This window comes from Lytechinus pictus, chromosome 8, assembly GCF_037042905.1.
Source record: "Lytechinus pictus isolate F3 Inbred chromosome 8, Lp3.0, whole genome shotgun sequence".
Classification (NCBI taxonomy): domain Eukaryota; kingdom Metazoa; phylum Echinodermata; class Echinoidea; order Temnopleuroida; family Toxopneustidae; genus Lytechinus; species Lytechinus pictus.
This window is the reverse complement of record NC_087252.1, coordinates 11,646,527-11,674,307: the sequence shown is the minus strand read 5'-3', so window position 1 is coordinate 11,674,307 and position 27,781 is coordinate 11,646,527. Positions and strand designations below refer to the sequence as shown.

Sequence of the window (27,781 nt, the reverse complement as noted above, 5' to 3'; positions counted from 1 at the left end):
AAACTTTGCACATAGATACTTTAGAACCTTAATATTCGAAATTTGCAAAAATTAACATAGGTCCATGTGCTTGATTTTTTGCTATAGAGCTTCAAAGTTCACCCAAATTGATGTTCTTAAGAATTGCGCATTCAAAAGAATTTGGCATTTTTAGACCGCCCAAGATTACTACAATGAGTTTAAACCTCTATTACTCAGTCAAAATACATGAAAAAGTCATCAAATTTCGCAAGAAAGTTGATAATTTTATCGTTAGAATGGAGAATCTATTTATAGTGCTATTTGTTTGCAATTTTAAGTTTAACAGCAGTGTCAGTTCTTAAAAATGGCGTAAAATATAGCAAAATCCCAATCTAAAAAATGTAAAATTTCAGTAACAAACTACAAACGTACAATAAATGCTGCACTTTATTCAAAATCCATGTCATTTTCACCAAAATTTGCAGAGTTGTAGAGGAAGGTATGCCTAAGAGGTACAGACATAAAAAAATAGGGGTTCATGTGCTTGTTTTTAAACTATCAGCATTTTCATTAGAGCAAATGTGCTTTTTAAAACACCAAAAATGCGCCGAATGCTTAGTATCTATGTGAAGAAAAAATAAAAACCACTCTACCATTTATTCAAACTCGGGGTAATATTCGTGATGCTTGGCAGTACTGCAGAGTGAAGTATTTTGAAATTGTAGAGAATATTTTTTTGAATGGTCCATGGAATAATTTAATTTTTTAGCTTCATGAAATAACGCATCGGATCTGCAGTTAAAGTGCAGAAGATGAGAAAAATCAGCTAATACCCGCAGGTAATTAATCACCTGTTCATCCATTGTGACGTCAGCGCGCAGAGTGTAAACTATGCGCAGATCATAATGCGCACAAACATAACTGTGGAACGTCCTTAATTGCTACACACGATGTGCACAGAATTCACTTTGTGCATGTCAAATCTAGTTAACGCTCTCGTTTCAGAATTTTACTAAAACGTTCTCAATGTTAAATTGGTACAATGCCCACATAAATTGACTGAATACACTCATCATTCTCTTCACACTTGCTGTGCAAACCCTTCAGTCGAGATAAGGGTCTGAATGCGCAGCCTATAATGCATTGTGGTACTGAAGGCCCGAATTCAAGTTTTGTATGTGCTAGTCTTTGCTAATGATCAAAGTATATCAATCAGGGTCTTGTGCCGGCCCGCAGACTACCCTCTCTCTATCTTCCTCTTTGTTAGCACTGTTAAACCCCCTCCCATCCTGTCTCACTCCCAAAACCCTCTTTCCACCCCCCCCCCCTCTCTCTTTCTTTCTCTCCACCATTTTATTTTCACTCTCACTCACAGTTTCTCTCACATATCTATTAGGAAATAACAATGACGACGAACATAGAGTGCATCTTGAAAAGCTTCGGTATGTCGACTCTTTGTTTTACTTTCCAATTATACAGTACCAATCAATACATTTATATCATTTCATCAAAGTGGAAATTAAAAAAAACAATGTAATATTATTCTAATTCTATGCCTCATGTTCCCTGCATGTCTTTCCATCTCATTCTTATCTTACTCTATCCTCTCATCATCTCTTACATTCAGTTTCTTTTCCATCATCAATCCCGGGGGGGGGGGTACTCACGAAATAAGGCATACGGGGATGTGCCGCTGGAATGGGTCGCTTTTTTTTAAGAAATCCCTAACATGTGGTATTGTTTTATGCTGGAAAATCCTGAAACACGGCCCTGATTGTTAGATCCTGGCCTTAAACATGGGTCCATATTCTCCTCCAATTTTGGGTGATAATAGGTACCTTTTTAGCCATAATGACCTGTAAATATGGGTATGGGTTTTGAACCTTCAGCTACACACCCCCGTCCAAATCAAATCTAAGTGCCAACCCCCCCCCCCCCCCCCCCCCCCAGCATCAATCTCCTCCTCTCATTCTTGAACATTTGGCTCGTGGAATCAATGGCTAGTTGAATCAGTGGTGGATTGAGGATGGAGGCAGTCTGGGACCCTGCCCATGAGGGACCCACACATACAAGAGAAGGGACCAAGTGGCTGCACAGCCCCACCCCTGGAACCTTAACCTTTTTCCAGTGCTTGACAATCTTTGCTTTTAAGGGAGGAAAACTTTGACCGATTTTGGAATCCATAACCCTACTCTTTTGCTAATCAGATTTTCGGGAGGGAAAATGTAGGCTTATTTTACACTTGACACTGTTTTTGCATATCAGATTTTCAAGGAGGAAAATTTCAACTTCATTAAATGAGGTTGCAATTTTGTTAAAATCCTCTTAACATGCAGTTCAAAGGCTCTTGAAATTTCATATAATCATATACTACTGGATCCGCCACTTTGTTGGATGTTACATGTATCTAAAATACCCAGATGAGATCAGTTATACATCTGATAAAATATTAATTGGCATGTGATGTCATAATGCTATCAGTCATAATGAATGAAATAGTAATACAATAATTACATTTTAATCTATTTTATTCCTGAATAAGATGCACAAACAATTTATTGCAAAAGAACATGAAAACACTATTGCTTATAGCTAACTGATAAAACATACTGTTTCTCATATATGTCTCTTTGCAGTATCTCCTTAATAAATTAAATTCACATTTACATACCAACATGATCAAACACATATGCTTCAATTTCCAATAATCAATTATCTACTGCAATACTCTCAAGGAGTAAGGACTGGTATTTTAGTACTATACCTGGCAGTATATATTCATAATAATCCTAGAATATAAAAAAAATAAAGAAAAGCATTAAAATAATTAAACTTTGATAATGTAAAAATACTGGCTTCACATATATATCTGCCTACAAAGTCTACAAGCCTGTGAGTAAAAAAAAAGAAAGAAAAAGATGGATTCTCTGCATGCATTATCACTACATGAGCCCATCTTTAAGCTGATCCCTAAAAAACCCTCGAGTTATTGGGAGAACAATGAATTTCAATAGTTGTATACATATATCAATTAGAAGCTCAAACACTCAAGACGACCGTCTCCTGTGTTTATTGATTACATTTTTTAAAAGAAATTATCATTATGTTGTTTACATTGTTTACATTATTGATTATTTATATTATGTAAACACATTCATAACATCTCTGACATAGACCTTCAAACACAGAGGCATAAAGGGGTATTACAACAATCATTTTATCCTCAAGTTTAACTTTTTAATATAACAGGAAAAAGTATAATTGCTTAATTTTGCCTAACAGTTTTTAACAGTTAACAGTTTCTACAATAATGCAGCATATATGTATTTACTTAAGAATTAAGAAAAGGAAATTAAAACAAATATTTAGTGAGTGGTGATAGAATCGGTTTCTATTAGGTAATTGTGAATGTGAAGTCTGTCTATGTATAGACACAACCCAGATTACAAAACTTTTCTAAAGTATTCTAAACTGTACTTAGAAAGATATATTTGAAATCATTGCCTGTCTGTTACCCCTAAACACACTTATTATCTCTATCGAATTCTGCCAGGAAGGAGATTTTCATAAATAGTTTGGATGACAAAAATGTGCACATGGTATCTAATACACATTGTAGAGCATGTCCCTTGAGCATCACATGAACTGGGAACTTTAGTGCACTTTTAGTCACACTTAAACAGGGTTCCCAGCATTTCAAGAAAACAAATTCCCTGATTTTTCCCTGATGAAGTTTAAAAATTCCGATAATTATTTAAACCCATTCCTAGTTTTGCATGTTTCTAAGTTGTTGCAGTAAATTACATGGATTTTCAGTATAAAAACAAGTGAAACTAATTACTGCCACCATAACCAGTCATTCAATGGATGTTGTTTTGATATGCAACAAAATATAACAGTCTGACTGACTACCATGCTTTCAATTTTTTGGGTGATCAAAATTCCCTTAATTTTCCCTAATTTGAGGCATTTTTCCCTGATTTTAGGTATTTTTTAATCAAATTCCCTGATTTTTCCCTGACTGGAAAAAAGTAAAATTTTCCCTCATGGGCTGGGAACCCTGTTAAATCTTTGAAAAAAAAAACACTTCTAGGTGAAATAAGATGAGCTAGGAGGGGGGGGGGGGGGGGGTAAAGAGACAGAATTCACTGAATGTCCAATTTTAGCTAATAGAGTTGAAGTGATATAATCCAGGAAATCCAACAAAAATATAAAGATTTTCATCTCAGTGATCATTTCTTCTCACACATGAAAAATCAAGAAACTTTGGAAAAAAAAGGCAAATAACAGTTCCCTCAACATTGGTTATTTCCATACATGCACACAGATCCCCCTAAATCAAACTGCCAAAACTTTTTTCAGGAAAATGTTGTGAGGAGAGTAACTTAGTATGTTTCCACAATTATTAACCAACTTCTGTGTAACAATTAAATTTGTCCATTAAGTCAACCAGGTTATAGTTATTTGGTTAATCTTTTTCCTTTCCCGGCATCCATGTGACTCTCCTATTCCTATTGTTTGTATATGTTGTTTATGTATTTGATTATGCCGAATAAATAATAATAATGAATAATAATAATAAACATAATCTTGGAAATTTTCGTCAATAATATCAATGTGTGCTTACTAAATCACGGTGTTGAAATATAAAACCTATTTGGGTTTACACAAAATGTTTTCAATCAAATGAATGGATCTTAATGTTTCACATTGTTTTACAATGCGTACTATGTCATTTGAATCATGTTTCTTTGTTGGATATGGATATGATATAAAATGAAATGAAAAAGACCCAATATTTGGCACAGCAGTAAAGGTAACTTGATGATTTTTTTAGGTACAATATAATCTCAGCCTACTCTAATATATTTTCACTGTTACAGAGGAAGATTCTATGACAGTACAAACAGATAGGCCCATTTTCTGAACTCAGGTTCAAATTAAGACCTTGTTTAAAGTTGTGGTTTAACTATGGAGAGCCAATTGGGCCACAAATCATAACAGTACATATCCAACAATTTATTAACTCATTTGGCACTCAAATTGTTCATAATTGTCTGGAAATGATAACTGAAGTATTTTCATTCATTATGAAAGCAAAAGGAAACAAAATAGTAAACATAAGAAATATACAATATAAACAGAATTTTTGAAATGTTGGCTCCCCATAATTTTGGCACAGAGTAAGACCATGGCCTATTAAACCTGACTTCAGAATACGGGCCATAGTATTTTATACTTTATCACTTTTGAAGTGAATGTATTGCTTGTCGAGCTTGGAAGATACAATCATTGACACTGACTCCTTTGTAAGAAGATCCAATGATACTGAGTGGAAGATGATGATCTTTTATGTATGAAAGAGCATCTTCTGCAGGGAGAAAGAAGTATATGAAGGAAAACAAAACAATCTAAATTCACCTTGATTAATAATCTCTTTTATATAATGTGCTTAAAGTAGACATTCCAAGTATCTAAGCGCTTACAGATTTATTATTACCCTTGTCATCGGATTCAGGCACACCCCGTAAAATGTGAAAATATAAAGGTGCACCCCATAAAATGCTTTCCCTGTGGATAATCCCGCAAAATTTGTTCATTTGTGAACGATGACCCTTTCTTATTTAAAAAAAAAAGTTTTTGCTTTGCTTGTCAAGGTGTTCGAGAAAAGAAAAGTCCTCCAGTTTAGAATAACGATCCTTTTTTTTGTTTGTCAAATTGTTCGGAAAGATTTGCACCCTGCAAAATTCTGACTCGGGATCCGCGCCTGAGTATAAGTGTATCAGCAAGACCTTATTTATAATATGCTACATACATGTATATAACATACAAAATACTTTAAAAGTCGTAATACTTTTAACTTCAGCACTTCATGAATTTAAATAAGAATGGAGCAAAAACGGGGTACGCTGTACATAAATATTGATTATTCTGTAGAATTGCCCCATAGTACTACATTCATACTACCAAGAACCTTTCTCATGAAATTCAATAAACCTACCAACAAGTTGCGTGTGTCCAAGTCTGTATTGTGGTATACAATCATGGTGGATATTGACCTTTGAGAAGGTCGGCTTCTGACCGATCCCCAGATGGTCATGGACAGTGGTCAAGGCACTTGATAAGAGGTCGCTGGGGTCAACATTGTAGGGGTCACCAAAGAGGTCATTGAACCATGCACCTCCCATCATGCACTGCAGGTCAAAAGAAAGAAAGAAAAAAAGATATCAATTCAAAAAAGAAAAACCAAATTGTCAATCATATGATATGATTCCAATACCAATTTAAAGAGCTACAATATAATCTTAATCAAAAGCACTGGCCTCTGACTGTTACTATGGCAGCTGTAGGAGAATTCCTATTTTTAGTGCTGACAACTTTCATGAAAGCCAATCCTGGGGAGTGTTTCACCAATATTTCTGTCTGACATGCTGTTAGATCTGACATCTTTCCTTGATTTTGATTGGCCAAGACACACTGCTACTATGGTAACTGTCAGATATAAAGGAACTTTTCGGATTAAACTTTCAACAAGTTCTTTCATGAAATGCTCGGGACCCTGGTATACTTACAGTCATTCTTGTTGTGGGGTCTTTCCTCCTGTCTAGCTCAGGAAAAGCACATGAATCAAAGATCACACCAAGTACTCTGGACTGCACGGATGAAGGGACTAGATAACCAAACCCAGTCACAGGGAGCTGCACATTGTCGTACTCTAGATTGACCACGGCTACGGTACAGCTGGTGATCTGACGAAGAAGGTTGGATAGTTTCTCATGTTCAGGTGGAAGTAGTCTCTGAGTGACTGTTTGGAAACAGAACAAAATGAGATAGCTTGGTTAGTCTTCTTCAACTGTTGGTGATCTGACAGATCTAAGGGATGTGATGAATCAGAAGCAGCTGGAGGCTGAAGAGAGTCTCAAGCTGAGGTGAAAGTAGTAGTGCTTGTTTGAAACAAAGAACAAAGTAGTAGTGCTTGTTTGAAACAAAGAAGAGGAGAGCTTGGGCCTTGGTTAGTCCTCATCAACCACTGGTGATATGACAGCTCTGACCTACAGGTTGGACCATATCTCAAGATCAGGTGGAAAGAGTCTTTGAATGACTGAGTGAAACCAAATCGCGTGATAGAAAAGCGCATAAAATTACTTTTTTTTATTTCAACGAAAAAAGTTATAGTAAGTGAAGAATCAGCCCATATTGCCAGTGCTTGCTTTTGAATATAAGTTATCAATGAACTGAGCATGCTCAGTACTTGTTAAAAGAGGGGAAATCCCTGGTTTTCAGGTAAAACCCAGTTTAAACCATGGTTTCATTTGAGACCACTGTTGAAACCATGGTTTCATTCGAGACCACTGTAGAAACCGTGGGTTTTAGAAACCATCGTTTGTGAAACGCAGGTTTTAGAAACCATGGTTTTTTTCAAAACCATGGTTTCTAAAACCGTGGTTTTAAATGAAACCACCTTTGTGAATTCAGGTTAGCTTGGTTAATCTTCATCAACTACTGGTGATCTGACGAGAAGGTTGGATAGTTTCTCATGCTCAGTATACTAGTATTGCACCATATGTTAACAATTTCATCACAAACCATTACCGCTGTATCTGAACTCTTCAGGATCTCTGCACATATATATACCACCACAATCATGAAAATAGCAATTCATGATGAATGACTACAAAAAAATGGAGAAAATATCTGTATGCCAAACTATGATGCACTTAATACAATGTTTCTAAGCAATGCTTGCTATTACACCTGCATTTTAGCACAGCTACTCTCACCTTCCAACAGATTTACTATACCTGGGTGGCAAATGCGGATAAAATACCATGCAAAAGAAAATCAGTGCTGTAGTGGGATTTGAACCCTGGACCTTGTGGTTCAAAGTCCAGAAAATAATCCACTGAGGCACAACATCTCTACCGCCCTAGAAGTTCATGGGGGGGGGGGGGTAAATGGAGAAAAGATGACAGTGGATCTGCATGTAGAAGGGTTGATCATTTTGTGGAATTACTCAAAATTTCTTCATACCTTGAGCAGAAGTGGCACAAACGACATGATCCGCCTCCCAGACGTCACCGTTCTCGGTCAAAAGCCTGACACTCTGTAACAGATATGATGGAAAGATAATAAAACACAATGTAAGAAACAGAATAATGTTCAATAAATGGAACCAATGAAGGAAGGGGTGGGTTCCCAGCAGATACTAAACCCTAGATATAACATTTTCAGAGGAAATGAGCACTGGTAGTAATGAATAGAATTGTGACTGGTATGTTATTTTTTTTTTGGGGGGGGGGGGAATTTCTCAAAACTGACAGTACATGTAGTTAATCGAATCGCCCCATATACATGTAATTTGGTACAAAAAAAGAAAACTTTTACCTTCTGTGTATCACGTGCATCAGTCTGCTGAATGAACTCGATCCTCCTACATGGATTTGACCTTTGAACTTCGACCCCATTCTCAATTAGCCAATCAGAAAGCCTGTTTGGTAATGTTTCAAGTCCATTGGTCATTGTCCAGGTGGCCCACTTCTCTTCTTTGGCTTTCTGGGCTATACTGCTCCTCCCAATGTCAGGGAATTTTTCTGTATTTGACGGGAAATATTGAAAATCTCTCCCAATCACAATATTAAATTTATTCTACATAAAACCATTTCAAAATGATAAATATGTAATGTTACAAATGCTAATTGTATATCATCGTCCTTTAAAAGATTTCTGAACAAAGCAAAACAACAAATCACTAAGTGCCAATGAATAGTTGCCCCGTCAAAGATGTGAAGGGACTAGAAAAGGCATCTTAATTCATCTGACATTATTCATTTGCATGGTTTTTGGTTGGTTTTTATTTCTGATCGAAGCAATACAAAAATTGAGTGCCAATGGATAGTTGCCCTGTCAAAGACGAGAAGAGACTAAACAAGTGGAACGCCTCTGGCAGTCTCGCCCGCCTGCATTACACGATTTGATAAAGTAGCAGTGCTGACTTTGAAAACAGCTAATGAATAATCGTTTGCAAAAGAAAACATGCTTATGATAATAAAATACTATATCCATTGACCGAAAATGACATTGACCATGATCATGTGACCTAAGACGTGTGCAAAGCAATAATTCATACTTGATTACCCTTTGTCTATGTTTCATGAAGTGAACTAGATCCATAAACTTTCTAAGTTATAACGCCAATACCCCTAACACAGCAAAAGCTCATTGACCTTAAATGACTTTTGACCTTGGTCATGTGACCTTAAACACGCAGAGGATTCAGGGATACGTATTTGCTCTTATGTCCAAGTTTCAGAACTACATCGATAAACTTTTAAAGTTATGATGACAATTCCACAAATACCCCCAACATTACCACAGTTCGTTGACCGTAAATGACCTTTGACCTTGGTCATGTGACCTGAAATTTGCACAGCATTTTAAAGGATACTTGATTGCTCTTCTGTCCAAGTTTCAGGAACTAGATCCATAAACATTCAAAGTTATGATGATAATTCCACAATTACCCCCAACTCTTCAAATCAGGCAAGGAAAAAGTTTATAGAAGTCTTAAAAATAACATTCAGTTACATGAATACTTAAAATGCCATATCTTTCTTATTTCTTGCCTGATTTGTTCCAAACTTACATCATTCTGTTCCTTTACCAAGGTTGGATTCCCTCTCACCTGGTTTATCTCTTAGGCCTCCTATGATAATTGAACCATATTTCCTCTCAGCATTAAATATTGCAGGGAAGCATGCCCTCATGCTCAGCTCCTTCGAGTCTCCAGCAAAGATGCCCCGACAGAATGGATTTGCAAGATATTTAGCTACCTGAAATTCATTTCATATGAAATAGAAATATGAAAAAGGCATGTTCAATTACGGTAAACAAATTACTTGAACATTTAATGTGATCCTCAAATGAAATTCCTGCCATTTTCTTTTCCACTCTCTTCTGCTTTTTCATAGTTTAGATTAAAACAATATGTATAATAAAAATATACATATGAAGATACAAAATACCTTAAACTGATGTACGTTTTGATTCATTCAAGAAGAAATACAAATTACAAAGAAAAAATAAATCTATTCATCTGGATAATTTACTGTTATTGAAATAGAGAACAGTTTCACGTCCAATCCGGGACGCTTCTCCAGCTCGTCTGAACTGGTGGGAAATAAATGCCAGTCCAGATGAACAGATTGTCTCTTTGTAATTTACATAAAATACCTTATTTATTCAAGAACCTCTTTACTACAATTTTCATGGCATTATACATTTATGAAAATGATATTAGAATCATCAGAGGGCTTTTTCACGAAGTGTCATGTTTAAGTTCCAACATTCACATAATATTTAACACGCAATCTCCTTGACCCATATCAATGAGAGCATGTCCTGACTAAGGCCACAATGCATTATCAACAGCATGAACTGGGAACTTCAACGCGATTTTAAGTCAAAGAAATTTTAATTCATGAAATTACCTCTTTCCCGAGTCTCCTCGAAAAGAAATCATGGATAGTCTCATCCTCTTCTTTACATTTGACGGCGAATGGTTCTCTGATCAACCTGGATAAGAGTGATTGTGAAAACGGGGCCTGTCGTTGGAGGACGGTGGTGAGGGATGATGGGAGGCGATGGAGGCCATCTTGGGTGTAGATAAATCGGTTTTGCGTGGCAGGGTGGCTGCGTGTGACCGGTATAACAGCATCTTCCAAGCCGATGGCGGATACCTACTGGGAGTACAAATATCACACCAATCATCTGATGAACTGACCTCATTTCACAAAACATGATTATTAAGTTAATGACAAATTTGCTCACAACCAATTACATGTAAATGGCGGAATTCAGTAGTACTACTGAGTACAAATATCACAACAATCATCTGATGAACTGACCTCATTTCACATTACATTCATTATCAATTTCATGACAAATTTGCTCTCAACCAATCAAAAGACGGAATTCAGTAACAATGTACATACTTACATGTGTAACAGCAAAATTACAGCATATTCATTAGATGTTTTTATTGAATAATAATGTGACAAATTTAAATTCATATGAACAGAAGATGCCAGAAAACCTATATGTGGATTCTTGCTTGAAAATTTCAGGGAATTGTTTTCCAGGAGCATCGACAATGAAGAGGGAGAAATTACCACATCAGATTGGGATGCAAAATGAACACCTTTATTCAACAAGGCCTAGGCTGAACATGCCGGCTAATATTTATACAATCATATGGTAGCTTCAAACAAACCAAACACAAACATTGGCGTAATACATTCTTCTTTCTTCCATCTTCATCTATGGAAAGCGAATTACCCAAACACTGTGCTGCACCGAATTACAAGCACTACATTCTGGACTAAACAACCCTACAAATCACATGATTCGAGTATCTAAAATAGTTCAAGTATTTCACTAGAAATCTGCATAAAAAGCACAAACTAGTATGTAACAACACTGCATGTGCATGAACATGTTAAACAACAAACCTACACAATCAAGTAAAAAAATACAATACACGTATCTGCATAACTCTAGTTAGACTAGTATACTACAAAAGGCAATAGCTAATATAAATATGCAAGTTTAAAGGCATGTAAACTGTTCATTAACGTTAAATGAACAAACAATACCTACAACAACCAATATACAAATGCTTCTTCGTCCATCAACTTCTTACCGTGCATGACCACCAAAAAAAATTACACAAAGGCCAAACATATGCTTTAAAAAATACATCTATAAGGTATTTCTAAATTGACCAATATCTACTCACATTTCCATAACAGCGTGCCATTACAGGTAAACACAATAGTCAACCAATAAATCCGAATCAAAAGTTATTCCTTCCAATAGTTAAAAAAAATGATGATCCATATTACTATCCTTCTTAATAAAAACAAATTATACACAGTAACCATAAACCAAAATTCAAAACCGTAAAATTCAGGCATGTCGTGAAAAACAGTTCTCTCTTCCACTTGACCTACACTGATAAACCGTGTAAACAAGCTTAAACACATCTTAACTATGATATGCACTGTTGTGCCACCTGTATATCATAATTGTAAGGAACAATACAAAACAGGTACCTGTAACAGGGCGTATACAAGCTAAAAAACAAGTAAAACCAAATCTAAAAGGCATAAACACAAATTATGCACATGAAAACAGCTACACCATGGAGCGAAAAGGTGCGATCAAATATACTGGAAATATCACAAATGAGGCCTTCATGTACATAAACCTGTCAACAATAAAAACCAAGAGTTAAAATCTAAACTATCAGTATTAAACAAAACAATAGCATAAAATTCCATTATGTAATAAGCTTACGGCTTACATCAGTATCCCAAAATAACAATAGCACAATCATAACAAACAAAAATATCTCACTCAAGGAATATTTACAATTTTTTTTTACACAACTTCACTGGTCAGTGTTAAGTCCAATAAAAACTTACATGAGTACCCTTGGCTATTGTAAAAAAAAATAACAAAATGTATGACAAAAATAACCAACATAAGTAACTGTACAGAAATTAAACTATATGTGTACAACTGGAGGCCCACTGCACCACCAACTGGTAAAAATAAAAAACGATATCAAAATGAACAAGATTAAAACATGTCTAAAATACTAAAAGATCATGTGGTTATGGCATTAACATTAAACATGATAAAGAAACCAACAAAAACACTGTCATAAATATACAAAGACAAAGATTACAAATCGACAAGGAATAAATCACCATCAATATAGTCAATAACTGCGAATGTTCGAAGAAAGAGTAACAGCGGTCAAGTGAAAACAGTAAAAATAGTCCAACAATTCTTGCGGCGTAGAATGCGACGTGACCGGCTGCTGCTAACTAAAAACACTGATGCAGGGGACAGGCTGGGGGTGTGGAGGGGCCGGGGGAGGTGGGCTAATATCCGGCGCATAGCTAGCAAAGCGACCTATGTCTGGGCCTATGTCTGGACCTATGTCTGGACAACAGGTGTTGTTCCGAAGCAGACCAAGTAGCGATGAGGGGTTACCTCGAGGATCATATAGAGCAGCGGACATGGGGACCCAAGGTCGCGAAAGTTCATAGGCGAGTCGTAGTGAGGCCATCAAAATTCCTGTAGTAGGGCCCATCTTGAGGGTGGTGTGATGACAATCTCGGGCAGTTCCACTGGTACATGAAGTGGAGACATCGCGAACACGTTGGACGTCGGGGGGTCGACCCATGGGAACCGAGATGTTGGTACTCATAAGAACTGTACCCAGGCTGGGGATCACATCAGAGGCGGTATCCCTCACAGGCTGGTAGGTGGAGTCATCATGGTATCGGTCTAGAGGACATTGGAATTCCTCATCCTGGACAGTGGTGGCTATGGCATCAACCACAAAAGAGCTGGAGTGAACAACACCATGCTGGTAAATATGGACATCTGGGGGGTGTCCTTGGGGGACCAGGGCATCCTCAAGCTGAAGAGAATGTGGTGGATCCCGACGTAGATCAGGGATGGTACTTTGCTCAAAGCAGTCCATGGTGAACTTCCGATCAGCACCTGGATCAATGGCTCTAGTTGGGTTAACTGGAGATAACTGAATGTGAGACGATGGCTCGAGCATATACAGGCGCAGTTGATGTGTTGTCATGTCAACGGAGGTACTGCTCGCTTGGCTGATAGCGAGACCGGCTATTCTATCATTCGTACATGCGAACCGAACGAGGGTATTGTTAGTTTGGCCGATAGCGAGATCGAGAACGGCTATTCTATCATTCGAACATGCGAACCGAACGGAGGTATTGTTAGTTTGGCCGAGAGCGAGATCGAGAACGGCTATTCTATCATTCGAACATGCGAACTGAACAGAGGTATTGTTAGTTTGGCCGATAGCGAGATCGAGAACGGCTAGCCTATCGTTCGAATGTGTGAATCGAAAACGAGTGCCTGTATGTGAATGGTGCATGCACTGTTCGGGCGTGTGATGAGTGAACAGTGTATCAGAGCGCAAGAGCCTATCAGCCCCGTCAATGCAGGTAGAAGTTGGCACAATCTGGAAACCAGGAGTACTGCCAGGGATAACTGACAAGTCTTTGCACGTTTCATCTCTCTCTGATGAACCAACATAGCGAACATTGCTATCAACAACATCACAGAAATTCAACTGATCTTTACTCGCACCAAGTGTGCAAGTGCCTGATAACATATCAAGTGAAGGGGGATCACATCCCAGTCCAACAGTGAGTTCATGACCTTGGAAACGATCAGGCTCCGATAAACAATCATCATCGGTAGGAATACCCGGATTACATACCACATCATTGTGAGAACCATGATCATCATTAGCTACATGCATTGCCGACAACTCAGCAGCGCAACCATCAAGATTAACAGAATGTGTTACAAGGTCGGTTAAATCTAAATCTCCGGACGATATAGCTCTAGACCCATCTAACTCAACGCTAAACCTCGAAGAATCGCTAGTGTGAACAGGCCTACTCCAATCACCTGTCACTCCAATGTTACGACCATAATGAAACACGTCATGACTACTTCTTCCATCTTCTCGCAAAGCAACGTCATCAACATCACAACTGGGGATACCACCTTCGTCTGCATGTACAAAGCTAAACTCCTTGGCATTGTCTTTACGTTTATTTTCATCACTTCCTTCATCAGATCTCAACTCATCATTAACATTGTCTTCATGTTTATTTTCATCACTTCCTACATCACATCTCAACTCATTATCATTGACATTGTCTTCATGTTTATTTACATCACTTCCTTCATCACATCTCAACTCAATATCATTGTCTTCGTGTTTATTTTCATCACATCCTTCAACGAATCTCAACTCATTATCATTGACATTGTCTTCAAGTTTATTTTCAACACTTCTTTCATCACATCTGAACACATTGACTTCATGTTTATTCTGATCACTTCTAATTCGATCATTACATCTGAACTCATTATCATTGACGTTGTCTTCGTGTTTATTTTCATCACTTCCTTCATCACATCTCAACTCACTGACATTATTTTTCTCACGTCCTGCATGTCTCAATTCATTGTCATTCAACTCATCTTCACAACAATCAAGACTTTGAGTGTGACTGACATGATATTGGTAATTGTCATTAGCTAGCATTTGTCTGTCAAAACCAAAATGTATGCAAACAAGATCCCATATGTCTGCAAGTGAAGTGGACTTATTTACAATAGAACCTCTGGCGATAATCGGGCAAGAAGCTGAAATTTGCCCCAGCATGAGTTCCAAAACCACAACTTTCTGAGCGGCTGTCTTACCGCCAGCAACGTCAAAGGAATCGTCAACAAAACCCCGTACGGTATTTGCCTTCGACTTCCTTTGCCATGAAATACTCTCCGATAGAAAAGGCAAAAAATCAGTATATGAACACAAATTCATCATTAAACTACGCTTCCACTCTAGGAAGGATTCGGGAGTCTCGTACCGACTCAACCTGCGCAACTGTGCGGGCGCTTCCGCTGACTGCGTCATCGTATCGTACTATACGTGAGGCTATCAAAGCGTTACCTGTGTGTCGCTAACGCTGATGGAGCGATGAATCAGCCAGTTCAAATTGCAAAAATCACTACAGCTATAGTCCTAAACTGTCGATGCGTGACCCAGTTTTGGCCTAAAAATTCCTATGTGGCAGGGAACGAACCTAGCGCTGACACCACGACAATGAAGAGGGAGAAATTACCACATCAGATTGGGATGCAAAATGAACACCTTTATTCAACAAGGCCTAGGCTGAACATGCCGGCTAATATTTATACAATCATATGGTAGCTTCAAACAAACCAAACACAAACATTGGCGCATGGCAATGTAAGCATTTCAGTGTGGGTGCAACTGTTGCAGATCTGCCAACCTCTGGGAATGAAAAATTGTACTCTTGTGATTAAAAAAAAAATGCATTTTCCCCCCAAAACTGTATTTCATAATAAAATGCATGGCCGGCACGCTCAAGCTGCATGCAAGCTAAAATGCGCACTGCTCTTGCAGATGAAAAAAAAAACATTGAAACATGTGCATACCTCTCCCTGGTTTTAACAAAATGATTGTACCTGAAATTACATTGATCCAATAGCCATATTTGTGTTATTTTTCATTATTTTTTTTAAACAAAATCGTATTTTTTATAAAGAAAACGTACTGTCGTATTTTGGTTGCAAAAACGTACTAAATACGCCAAAAACGTACTAAATACGCCAAAAACGTTCTAGATGGCAGCTCTGCTATTGCTCAAAGTATCTTTTTTGTGTAGCAAGTTTTTAAATATGACTGGACAGAATGTCATTTCCCAGACCAACCACTCACATTTGAAAATAAAAACAATTCCATGTATTTTGGTAGATGTTTGACAATATGAAACAATTTTTCATCAGTACGTTCCTCTAAAATTGTCAGTTTATAGCTATAGTGTATCCCTTCTCTGTAATTGAGTGCTGTATGTAGCATAAATGTATTATTTCTAGAAAGATGGCTTCAGCCTTCCAGGATGTATCATGTGTTTCATGACCAAATCATGTAGGTCGAGATCTACCTACCAAATCCAGAGTGTTCTTGCCAACAACTCCAACAGGACGGATGCTACGCGTTCCTCTTTCATGAACAGCTCCCTCTGGTGATTGGAAAGAGTCAACCCATCCACCAACTCTGGGACTGCCTTCTAAAATGACAATCTGTAAGATAAAGACGGTTCTAAGAACAGGTTCAGGTTGGTCAATTTAAAAGGGGGGCAATTCCATAAAATGATCAACCTTTTTGTACATCCGATCCCCATTTTTCTCAAGTTTACTTCACTTCATAAACTGACCAAGTCATGGTCATTTGAGAGCATTACAGAATTCAGAGACAGAGAATTTCATGAAGGTCCCACATATAGGGGGTTGGATGTATGTATTTTATGGAGTTGCCCAGGGGATATCCTTGGGAACTGCTGGCAAGGTATGAAAGAGGGCATTAAGGGCAGCACATAGCAGAAGACTCTAATGCCATTCAATATGAGAGCCCCCCCCCCCCCCCATGTGAAAATATTCATGTACTCACAATGAAAATTTGTGTAAATCTTTATGTATTGTCTTTATGAAATTTTTTGTGTAAACTAAGCTAGCTTCTTAACAAATTTCCAATCGTATGTAAAGTCAACGGGTGCACAGACATGGGGCACCCTTTTTTTTTTTCAATCTAACATTAAAATTGACTGGCCGAGGACAATGTTTTTTTTTTCAAAGAGTTAAGACCAAGAAAATCATATATTTCTTACAAACTTTTCTACAATTTTTGGCAACTTACTCATAAGAATAATAAGGAACATTATCAACTGAAAATGTTAAAGGATGTTCCACAGTTAAAATGAAATCCATGTCATTTTCACCAAATTTTGCAGAGTTACTTCAGCACCTAAATTCCAAATGCAAAATTTAACATGGGTTCATGTGCTTGACTTTTTGCTATTGAGCTTTAAAGTTCAACCAATTTGAAGTTCTCAAGAAAATATGCACATTCAAAAGGTTTGGGCACTAAAGACCTCCTTGGATTAGTGTGTACGAGGAGAAATTTAAAAAAGATTAAAATGTTATAAAACTCCTCGAAACAGACGGCTGCCAGCTGTCTAACATCATCATCATCTGATACAGGAAGAAGGCGGTGGCCTGTAATTCCCGGTCACTCCATCTTATTCTATGGTTTTAGTCTGGTTACTGTAGTAGCAGTGACGACTTGTTTTGCGATCGGCTTGATGGGGGTCAGCTGCCAGCGCTCTGTTTATGAAAGGATTAGCGGCGACGGTCTTAGGCCCAAAGGAGGGGATTCGTTGGATGTCCAGGGGCCCGTTTCTCAACACCTGGACAAGTTAGTCATATCTTTATCCACCAACCACGGAGTTAGTTCCAATCTTACTAAACCCATTTCACAAAATGCTTCCTGACTAGAGTCCCTTGATATCGATACTATCAGTAGAAAGAGCAGACGAGACATAGCCTTAGTCACAAAAACATAATTTTTAAAAAGCAAAAATATGATAAAACTGCAATTATTGTGATGAATTTGGAAATACATCTAATCAAAATAATAGCAGAGGCAAAATATGTACCATGCCATGCACACTTAAACCATGATGAGTGGAGCATGCAATTGCTGAGAAAATGAAATTATGAATAATCACATACGTTGAGATGGGTACCCCCGGGATAGTAAATTTTAAGTTTGCGGAAGTAAACCACAATGGTTTTCTTTGTAAAATAATAATAATTATATGTTTATGGTTCCAAACATCATCAAAATATAGTTTAACATCAATTTCTACACTCTTTAGATACTGAAACACACCATTTGACAAATTCTTTGCATAAATTAGAGAAAGAATTTATCAAAATGTTGATAAGGGTCTGAAAACAACGAATACGAGTCCAGTTATGGATGACATGACGTGGTAGAATCTTTATCGATTCAATTATTTTACTATTTCAAAATGAATGGTTTTGTTGCGTTTTACCAACAGTTTTTATAGTTTCTGTGCATTACAATTATTATTGAATGATCTATTACACCTGTTTTGCAATGTGATTTCAACTTCTATGATTGATCATGTAAGATTATAATTTTCAAATTTCGAGGCACTTTTGCATTTGCATGTCATAGTCTACCCACGTGATGCCACTACGTCATTAAGAAAGAAGTTATGACAGGTTCGGAGGTGTCATAAATATTTCAACGTCTGTAAAACAACGTTCGCATCCAATAACAACTAAGTAATTGTAACATAACTATAATTTCTGTTTGCCCTTCTCCTACACTTATTCTCACTAATTTCACCTGTCGATTTTCTGTGACCCTCCACATACGCTAGTCCTTTACCTTTTTCTATCATTTTCCTAGAAAGGCAAACACTTCATTTTAACTTTAAAGAGGTGGGCCGATAACATAAATAATAATACACTCGCTATACACATATAAACTTCACACCGGGAGAAAGCCTTACCTTATTCTTGTATTCTATCCAGGCACTCTTATAACAGGTCCGCTACGACCGGGGGTTGGGTATGGAATGATGTGGTTGAGTGGCGTGTGTAGTGTGTGTGCCGGGTATGTGTTTTGTACAGCTGACTGGTCTTGTGTTTGTTCCTCCCGCCGATGGGTCATGTGATGTTGTGTGCTTAATTACTACTAATCCCTACTAATCCCCTAACACCATACTTCCCCCCACCCTAAAAAAATTGGGTGGCCCATTTTCTATATAACTTAGCATAACTTGACATACTTAACATAAGGTAACCCTAAACATAAAACCATAAAATATACATCAACGTTCATTTGTTTTTCCTTTTTTTTTCTTGATCATATCTTTTTCTTTCCTTTTTTCGTATTCTTTGATCTTTTTTCTTTCTTTTCTTCTTTTGTTTTCTTTTTCTTTTCTCCTTCATTTTTTTTTGTCTGTGATCTTTTTTCTTTTTCTTTTCTTTTGAGATCTTTTTTTTCTTTTCTTTGTGATCTTTTTTTCTTTTCTTATTTTTTCTTATTTGTTCATGACATAGATATAACATAAATACATCAATATATACATTGTACATCAATATCAATCATAAAACATATTCTTACCTTGTCTCTGCCTTGTTTATGTATCTAAGTAAAAAAGTAAGCAAATATTTAAATCGATACATACATACATATATATATATTATTACTTATCTGATCTAATTTTCCAATTTCAACAAAAAGCATAACTCAATAAGAATTGTAAATCATAGGCGTCTATTTTCCGTATTACATATATAAAGCATAATAAACACATATAAAATACAACTTTTGTATATAAAATAAATAGCCTTACAATGAAGGTAAAAGGCAGAGACAGGTGCGAGGGAGTAGCATTGCCCCATTATTTGAGGCAATAGAGCTCCCTTGCTTTAATCTGCCATAACCAGGATCGATACTGAATTCAAGATGGACACATTCCAAGGGGGCGCTCTCATGAAAACGTTTCATAGGATGCCTCCCAGAACGGGTCGCTTTCTTGTTTTACAAGTTGCACACCTGGCTATATGCAGATGAGTGTCTTCCGACATGCCGTATCGGTATATTACTGAGAGCTACCGATCCCAGCATGCCATGCTGAAGGAGAATCATGACTAAGCTGGATGATGTAATGTCGTAGTGATTCAGAAATCATCATGACATCACGCTCATCCTTCTCCATCAAGATGACTCCTTCTCTGTAATGGTAGAAGAGTTGCCTGTTTGTCCACAAAAACTTTCCCTCTGGCGGGAGGAGAAACAGAGTCTCTTCAGCCGGCTCTTTCTTGTATGTTAACCACCTGCAGGGGGGCTCGAGGAATTGGTTCCGCATGATCTTGACTAAATCGTCAGAAGGCGGCTCCTCTGCCACCTCAGCTGGGTCAACTATTCGGATCTCAAATGAATTGGCTTTGTTGAAGGATGTTTCCATGCACATTACAGGAAAAGATTCAACAGCCTCATTTGGGACCCTTTGTCTTTGACTTAATGGCACATCTTTGTCTAATCAATCGACAAGGTGTACCAATCAATTTCTTTTTAAGTAGAAACCTTCTCAACTCCTGTTCCCCTGGGGCCAGCCCCTCAATAGAGCGGCTCCAGGGATCCAGAAGATGAAGAGTAGAGACCTGATTCATAAGTATCCACAATGGGACACATTCTGAAGGTTCTACGTCAGGTCCTACAATCAAGAGTTATAAGCCTTCCAAATCATATCACCTTGTTTTATGGATCTTCTCTTTGTATGATTGGTAGGTCTTCACCATTCATAGTTAAGATAGCATTTGGGATGCTAATATTGGCATTGTGTTTTCGCAACAAGTCGATGCCAAACAACATCTCATCTGCTATTGGAGCTACATAAATCTTCTCGCTGAGTATTTGGGTACCCAGCTTGATATTGATAGGCCCTACAACCATGCCATCCATTGTCATGTCTCGGCCAGCCCCCTTAAGGAGTACACGCTTAAGGATGGGTGGCCGAGGCTGGAGGCGATTGAATAGCCTATCTGATATGATGGTGACAGCTGCCGCAGTGTCCAAAACAGATGTAATGGGCTCTTTGCCAACTGTCAGCTCAACACTCAATGTTGAAGTAGACACAATTCTACAAATGACTACTTCAACCTGTTGATCTTTAACCTCACCAGAAATGTCTGGTGGCCATGGTGGATTCCTCCAAGGGACATCTAATACCTCAGAGAATTTCGGGCTCCCTGGACTTGCTTGTGAGTCCGGTGCCCGTGTGTTACCATGGTCTTGTGGTATTAGGCTGTCCTTTAATGGAATGGAGATGGTGGGGGTGGAGATCTGTGATCGGATCGGGGATTCCCCATCTCCTCCGATCCCTGTCCATTTCCCTCCTCCTCGAAGGTGACAGCCCTAAGTTGTCTTTTCTGAGCAGGCGATCTCCCTCTGGGGCAGGCCCTACTGAAATGGCCTTCTTCCCCACAGTTGAAACAGCCTGCGAAGTTTCGCTGCCGATCGGTTGTTGGAAGGCCCGAAGATGGTCTTCTGCCTCCTTCTGACCGATCCGGCGTTCTATTAGAGGTATACCTCGGCCTGTCTGATGTACCCGGAGCTCGGCCGGAGGTATATTTTGGTCTTTCAGGTGTGACAGGGGCACGGCCGGAGGAGTAACTCGGCTGGCCTCTTGACACCGACAAAAGTTCTTTAGTACTCCGAGACAGATCCGTGATTGCAGCAACCATCGAATCCATCTTGGAGGCCCACATTGCATTCTGAGCCTCCAGAGCACTGATTCTAGCCTCAAGGCTAGAATTTCCTTTGGTGGCAGCTTCCGGAGGAGACGACTCTTGTACCCTGAGGTCATTCTTATCTTCTCCTACAGAGAGCTGCCTTACTTCGTTTCTCAGCCTAGGGCCATGCTTCTGCATGGTCTTCTGGGTAAACTGAAACCATTTGTACTTAGTCATGGCTTCATCTAATGTCCCAGGCCGAGAAGTCAGGACATGATGCCCTGCATCTTTGTCTTGGGCACCTTGGCAGAACCTTGCCACTACAAGTTCTTGGACGAACTTGTCGGGTAGGCCTACGAAGGCCTGACCTGCAAGGGTCATAAGCCTATCTGCCCACTTGATGATGTCTTCATCCGAGCGTTGAAAAGCCGATTGAAATTGCATCCGAGTAACTTCCGGCTCCTCCTGGAGAGCGAACTGCTTCTCCAACTTGGTAACCAAGTCAGAGAAGGCGATATTTGGATTGCTCTCCTGGATGAGGGCCATGAACTTACTGGCTTCGGCCTCCAACGCCAGACACAGCTGATATTTCTTGTCTGCATCAGACATGCAATGTCTTTCGGTGTAAAGTTGGAACTTTGAATAGAAGGCCGCCCAACTTCCCTTGCCGTCGAACGAAATGGTCTTCGGCAAAGAGGTTGGTCTAGAAGGGGGCCTTCTGTCGTCATACTCTGGTACCACAGGTCTTGAGGCCGAAGAAAGTCTGGTGACGCGGGGCGGCTGATTTCTTGTTGGCAGCCCCAAGTATCCAGGACTTACTGATGGCCTTGTGGTGTTTCTATTTTCACTGTATACTGGGCCTCCATGTCCATCTCTTTGAGGTCCAGCGCCTTGATACACAGGGTTGCTACCCCCATGTCGCAAGTCACATGGTCCTTGGGGAGAGGTTTGCGGGGCCACAGTGTAAGGGTAGTGTGGCGGATATCTGCCTCCAGCCCATGGTGGGCAATATCCACCGTAGGCGGCAGCAGGGTTGCAGTATGGAGGAGCTGGTTGTCCAATTCCTCCGAATGGCATCATCTGCATCATCCTAAACATCACGCCATACATTTCCTCGTACTGCGCTTGCGTAAAGTGTGGAACAGCCTGTGGATAGCTATGTGGAGGTGTCTGGGTAGTTTGGTTTAACATTGCTGGTCGGCCACCCTGAGCTCTGGGAGCCTGACCATGCAAATCTACCTGTGCACGAGGACCACATTGGAACTGGGGTCCTGGTGGGGTAGCTAGTGGTGGTGTAACTGGATGGGGACCCTGTGGTGGGAACAGGCCATCGTTCCATCCTAAAAATCCAAATTGGTTAGCCCAGAGGGACTTAGCCCTATCTTCTGGAGAGGCCGAAGGCTGCTGAGTACAAGCGCCACCTGGCCTCCCCCCTGTAAAAAATAAGGGGGCCTCCCCGTCCTGTGTCTGAGAAGACTGGCCTACAGCACCCCGAGTGCTATGTGCACGGGTGTGCTGTGGCCAAGCCTCAAACGCCTGGCTCACGGGGGGCTCCTTTGATGGTATCAGTGGAACGCTCGTAGAAGGCTCGACTCCTTCGGAGCGCACTTCTCTGCGGTCCACATTATGAGCCGTTGTTGTTGGCTCATAGTCAAAGGCGTAAACTAATAGTTCCGCCTTCGGTATGTGAGGTATTGACAAGAATGTATCCGGAGTAATGTCGGCCGCCTCCCTTGCGTGTAGAATGCGGTTGGCGGTGGCCATACCCACTCCGGGCAGACTCATCAATTCCTCAGACGAACAAAAGTTGATTTTGATTCTTGGAATGTTGCTCGCCATCTTGATGTAGAAATTAATCAGTAACAAAAAAGACTCACAATAGTCAATTGAAAATAAATCTGGGACAAATTAAATTCCAAAATTATCCTGCAGACTACTTTGTCTTGCGGATAAAATTAAAATAAATCTGGGACAAAATTAACTTTAAAAAAATGAAAGAGAAATTAGCAGAACTAACCTCAAAATATCCTGAGGATGTTATTAAATTAAAATCCAGAGGCTACCTTGCCTAAAAAATAAAATTCCTGTATGATTTAATTCTTAGAAAACAAAAAATGCAAACAATCGAACGCTCACTTGTTAAAAGAAAGATATGAAATATATAGAAAAAATTTCTAATAAATAAATTCCTATTATTTATTTATATATATATATATATATTTTTTTTTTAAACAAAAGTTAATATTTACACGTACGATTGGAATAATGAACAGATCTATGTACAATTTATTTAAACATATACAGAATTTATTTAATTGTACAATTTCTAATTTATCAATTTGAATGTGGATTTATATAAAGATCAGCAGCACAGCTCACAGCATTCACTCAACGGCAGCAGCAGCAACAATACAACAGCACAGCAGCAGCAGCAAAATATTCAATACAGCAGCAGCAACAACAATAAAATAATTAATACAAGACTGAATTTCCTTATCTCCTGAGACGTAACCAAAAAATAATAAATTCCTAACAATTAACAGCAGCAGCAGCAGCAGCAGCAAATTTCTGGTGTTTTCTCCAAAAAACACCCAGAAATATAATTACAAAAAAAAAATACTAACAGCAGCTGCAGCAGCAGCGCGGCGGTCAAAGGAGAAAAGCAAATTCAGGCTTGTAATAAAATAATCAACTCACAACATCAATAATATTCAGCAATCCATTCACACCACATCAGTAAACACAGTCAAACCCAATCAAAATTTCATCAAAGTCAATCACACTCGGCACGGTGGCCAAAAAAATATATCCTAACGAGGGAAGATTTAAATATATGGTCAACAAAATGAGTGGATATTTACCCTAAATAGTACAACGTATAATGTTTTGTCCAAAAAAAATCCGATTAGCTCCTGTCGAGCTAGCCGCTGAATTCCTTCAAGGCCAGCACGGCAGTGCCGATCGGTAAAAAAAATAGAGTATATTTACGGAACTAAAAATCAAACTTTTTCCACCAAAAAATGAAATCTCAAACTAAAATAATATGTTACTTTTTGTTTTATTTAATATTATGGACGAAACAGAGTCAAACAGCTCAAATTAATAAAAAGCCTAAAATTTTCAAGATGACGGCGGCTTTTTTATATTCGGCCACGGCCAACGCAGATTCTGCAACGGCGTTGGCTGTGGCGAAGTAAAGAAAATGTTTTGCCGAAAATAAAATAAAAATCGCTTTAATCCTCGTCGCCAGTAAAGAGGTGGGCCGATAACATAAATAATAATACACTCGCTATACACATATAAACTTCACACGGGGAGAAAGCCTTACCTTATTCTTGTATTCTATCCAGGCACTCTTATAACAGGTCCGCTACGACCGGGGGTTGGGTATGGAATGATGTGGTTGAGTGGCGTGTGTAGTGTGTGTGCCGGGTATGTGTTTTGTACAGCTGACTGGTCTTGTGTTTGTTCCTCCCGCCGATGGGTCATGTGATGTTGTGTGCTTAATTACTACTAATCCCTACTAATCCCCTAACACCATAACTTTATTAATGTTTGTTTTTCCCTTGTATGCTTTTGTCTTTGTATGTTCTGTATCCCTTCTTTTTCTTTCTTTACTGGGCTGGAACTTCTAAGATCCAACAGATCTTTAATGCCAGTCCATACTCGATGCCTGTTTTGTACACTATTTACTATATCATAATTTTTGTTACTTTGTTTTGTTCTTGTCATTATGTATTTCTTCTTTACCTGTAGGTATAGATCTAGGCCTATATTAGACCAAAAGCTTCGGTCTCTGTTATGTTGGTTGTTCAGCTGAACTCCGTTGGCTTCACTCACCAAATACAGAGACCGAAGTTCTAGCGCGATCTGTACAGGGGACTCAGTGGCCATATGTTTATGTACTTAAGATCGGATAAAACGGGGAAGTGAATTTGCGCGACAGCCGAGGTAAGTCACTGTTTTTGTTCCTTTTAACTCGATTTTTCTCCGTTTCTTGGCAATTAATGCCAAGAGGGAATATCAATTTGCATTTTGGTCGCATTAATTTTCAAAATTTTTATTGATTAAAGACAAAAATTGAAGAGCCCCGACGGGGGGATTTTGCATTGCAAGTCCCCTAATGGTGGCTGCACGCTAGCAAGCCGTCTCGTCTGTGTATGAGGAGAACTTTTAAAAAAAAATGTTTAAAAACTCCTCAAAACAGACGGCTGCCAGCTGTCTAGGCCTATATATGTTATTTTTATCGAGTGAAATAGGCCTAAAATCCTAAATGAATTGAATTTAATTTAGGCTTAGGCCCTAGGCCTAATTGAATTTACTAGGGGCCTACTCATTTTTAATTTTTAGTTAGGCCTAGGTTGTTGTCCCCGATCTTGGCAAAGAGGGCTTCGTGAAACGGTTAGCGGACGAGTAGCTCACTATCTCCGATTTAGTCAAGAAGTTACACTTATGACGGTGTTGAGAAACGGGCCCCAGTACTGTGTAGGTCCATGGTTACATGTACCTGGTCGGCCAGCCGCTACGCCTTCGCTTTCCGATTCCCGGAGCGCGCCGGCCCGGCACCCCGGCGGGTCCGGGGAGAGTCGAGTGTCTGTCCGTAGGCCTAATCCACACCGCTTAACCCAACTTTAGTCGGCGATAAGATTTAAAATCATAACGTAAAATTTATTCACCTTCTCTTGGCCATGAGGATGAACTAATTTGTTTTCTCCAATTTGAGAGACTCTGGAATAAAATGCAGCTGCAAGTCCTGAAATTCCGCCGCCCAACACTACCGTTCCCGCTTGCTTGGTCGCCATGTTCTCCGTCAAAGGTCTACGTAGCCTCTTGTCGAGCGCGGCCCGCGCGTTTCCGTTTTACACCCTGGCGAAGGCATTTTCCGGAAAAATAGCCACAAAGCGACTAGTGAAGAGTCTACGTCTACGTTTGTTTACATAATCAGCTGGGCGCGCGATCCGAAAGTCCGCACCGAAGATATCCACAGAACATACGTGCAAATGCAGCTGAGCTTATAGACCAAAAGCTTCAGTCTCTGTATTTTGGTTGTTCCGCTGAACTATATATACGTTGGCTTCATGATTTTTTTTACTTTATCGCACATGATCGTTTATATTATATGAATGAAAACGAATAATAGCTAAAATATTGAAAAATAAAACACATAATTACTTTTTTTTCATATTATATCTATCCTTATATCTATCATATCTGTCTATCCACTATCTATGTTATAAATCAATCTATAGTATGGTACTACATGATATATCTATCTGTTAATTTGTCTATCTACTCTGTCTCTCTCATTCTCTATCTACCTATCTATCTGTCTATCTATCTATCCATCTAACATATATCTCTCAAACTCTCTATCTATCCATCTGTCTCTCTTTTATTTCTCTCTCTCCATCTGTTAATCTATACTCATGTGCAATATCAACACTGCTTCGACTTCCTTCGGGAGTCTATTTCCTCAGCTCTACTTTTCCTTTTTTTTGTGCAAGATTCGATTCAATTACTACTTTATTTACTTGTTACCATTGTTAAATGTCTCGTATTGCATAATGAGTTTTTTTTTCTTCTGAAGGTTGCCTCCTATTCTCTTTCAAATTCCACCTCTTGCTTTCCCGTCTCTTTGTCTTATCCCAATTTCTTTCCCTTCTCTCACCTCTTTCTTCTTAATCTTTCATTCCGCTTTTTTCTTCTTTGGTGACACTTTACTTTTGGCCTTTTGTATTTATTTATGATACACTTCTTTTTTATCTATCTCTCGAATTCTCTCTATCCATCTGTCTGTATGTCTCTCAAATTCTCTCTATCTATCTATCCATCTGTCTGTCTTTTTCTCTCTATCCTATGTATCTATCTCTCAAATTATATATCTATCTATATCTATCTATCTATCTATGTAACTACAGTATCTATCTATTAATCTTCTCTGTCTCTCTCATTCAAGTTTATCTATCTATCTCTCTCTATCTCTCTCCCTCTATCTATCTATATATCTATCTATCTATCTATCTATCTATCTATCTATCTATCCATCTGTCTTGTT

The 27,781-nt window shown here is 38.8% G+C and overlaps 1 protein-coding gene across 1 annotated transcript; it reads right to left on the bottom strand.

Annotated features, from left to right (window-relative positions):
- Nucleotides 1-1,401: 1,401 nt before the first annotated feature.
- Nucleotides 1,402-26,663, bottom strand: LOC129267218 (protoporphyrinogen oxidase-like). Its single transcript, XM_064103575.1, has 9 exons — nucleotides 26,403-26,663; nucleotides 16,561-16,695; nucleotides 10,449-10,697; nucleotides 9,644-9,791; nucleotides 8,347-8,552; nucleotides 7,993-8,065; nucleotides 6,534-6,766; nucleotides 5,963-6,155; nucleotides 1,402-5,332 (listed from the first exon to the last, which is right to left on the bottom strand). Exons 1-9 carry the CDS (start codon nucleotides 26,526-26,528, stop codon nucleotides 5,205-5,207), a joined length of 1,491 nt encoding a protein of 496 aa, XP_063959645.1. The 5' UTR covers nucleotides 26,529-26,663; the 3' UTR covers nucleotides 1,402-5,204.
- Nucleotides 26,664-27,781: the final 1,118 nt, after the last annotated feature.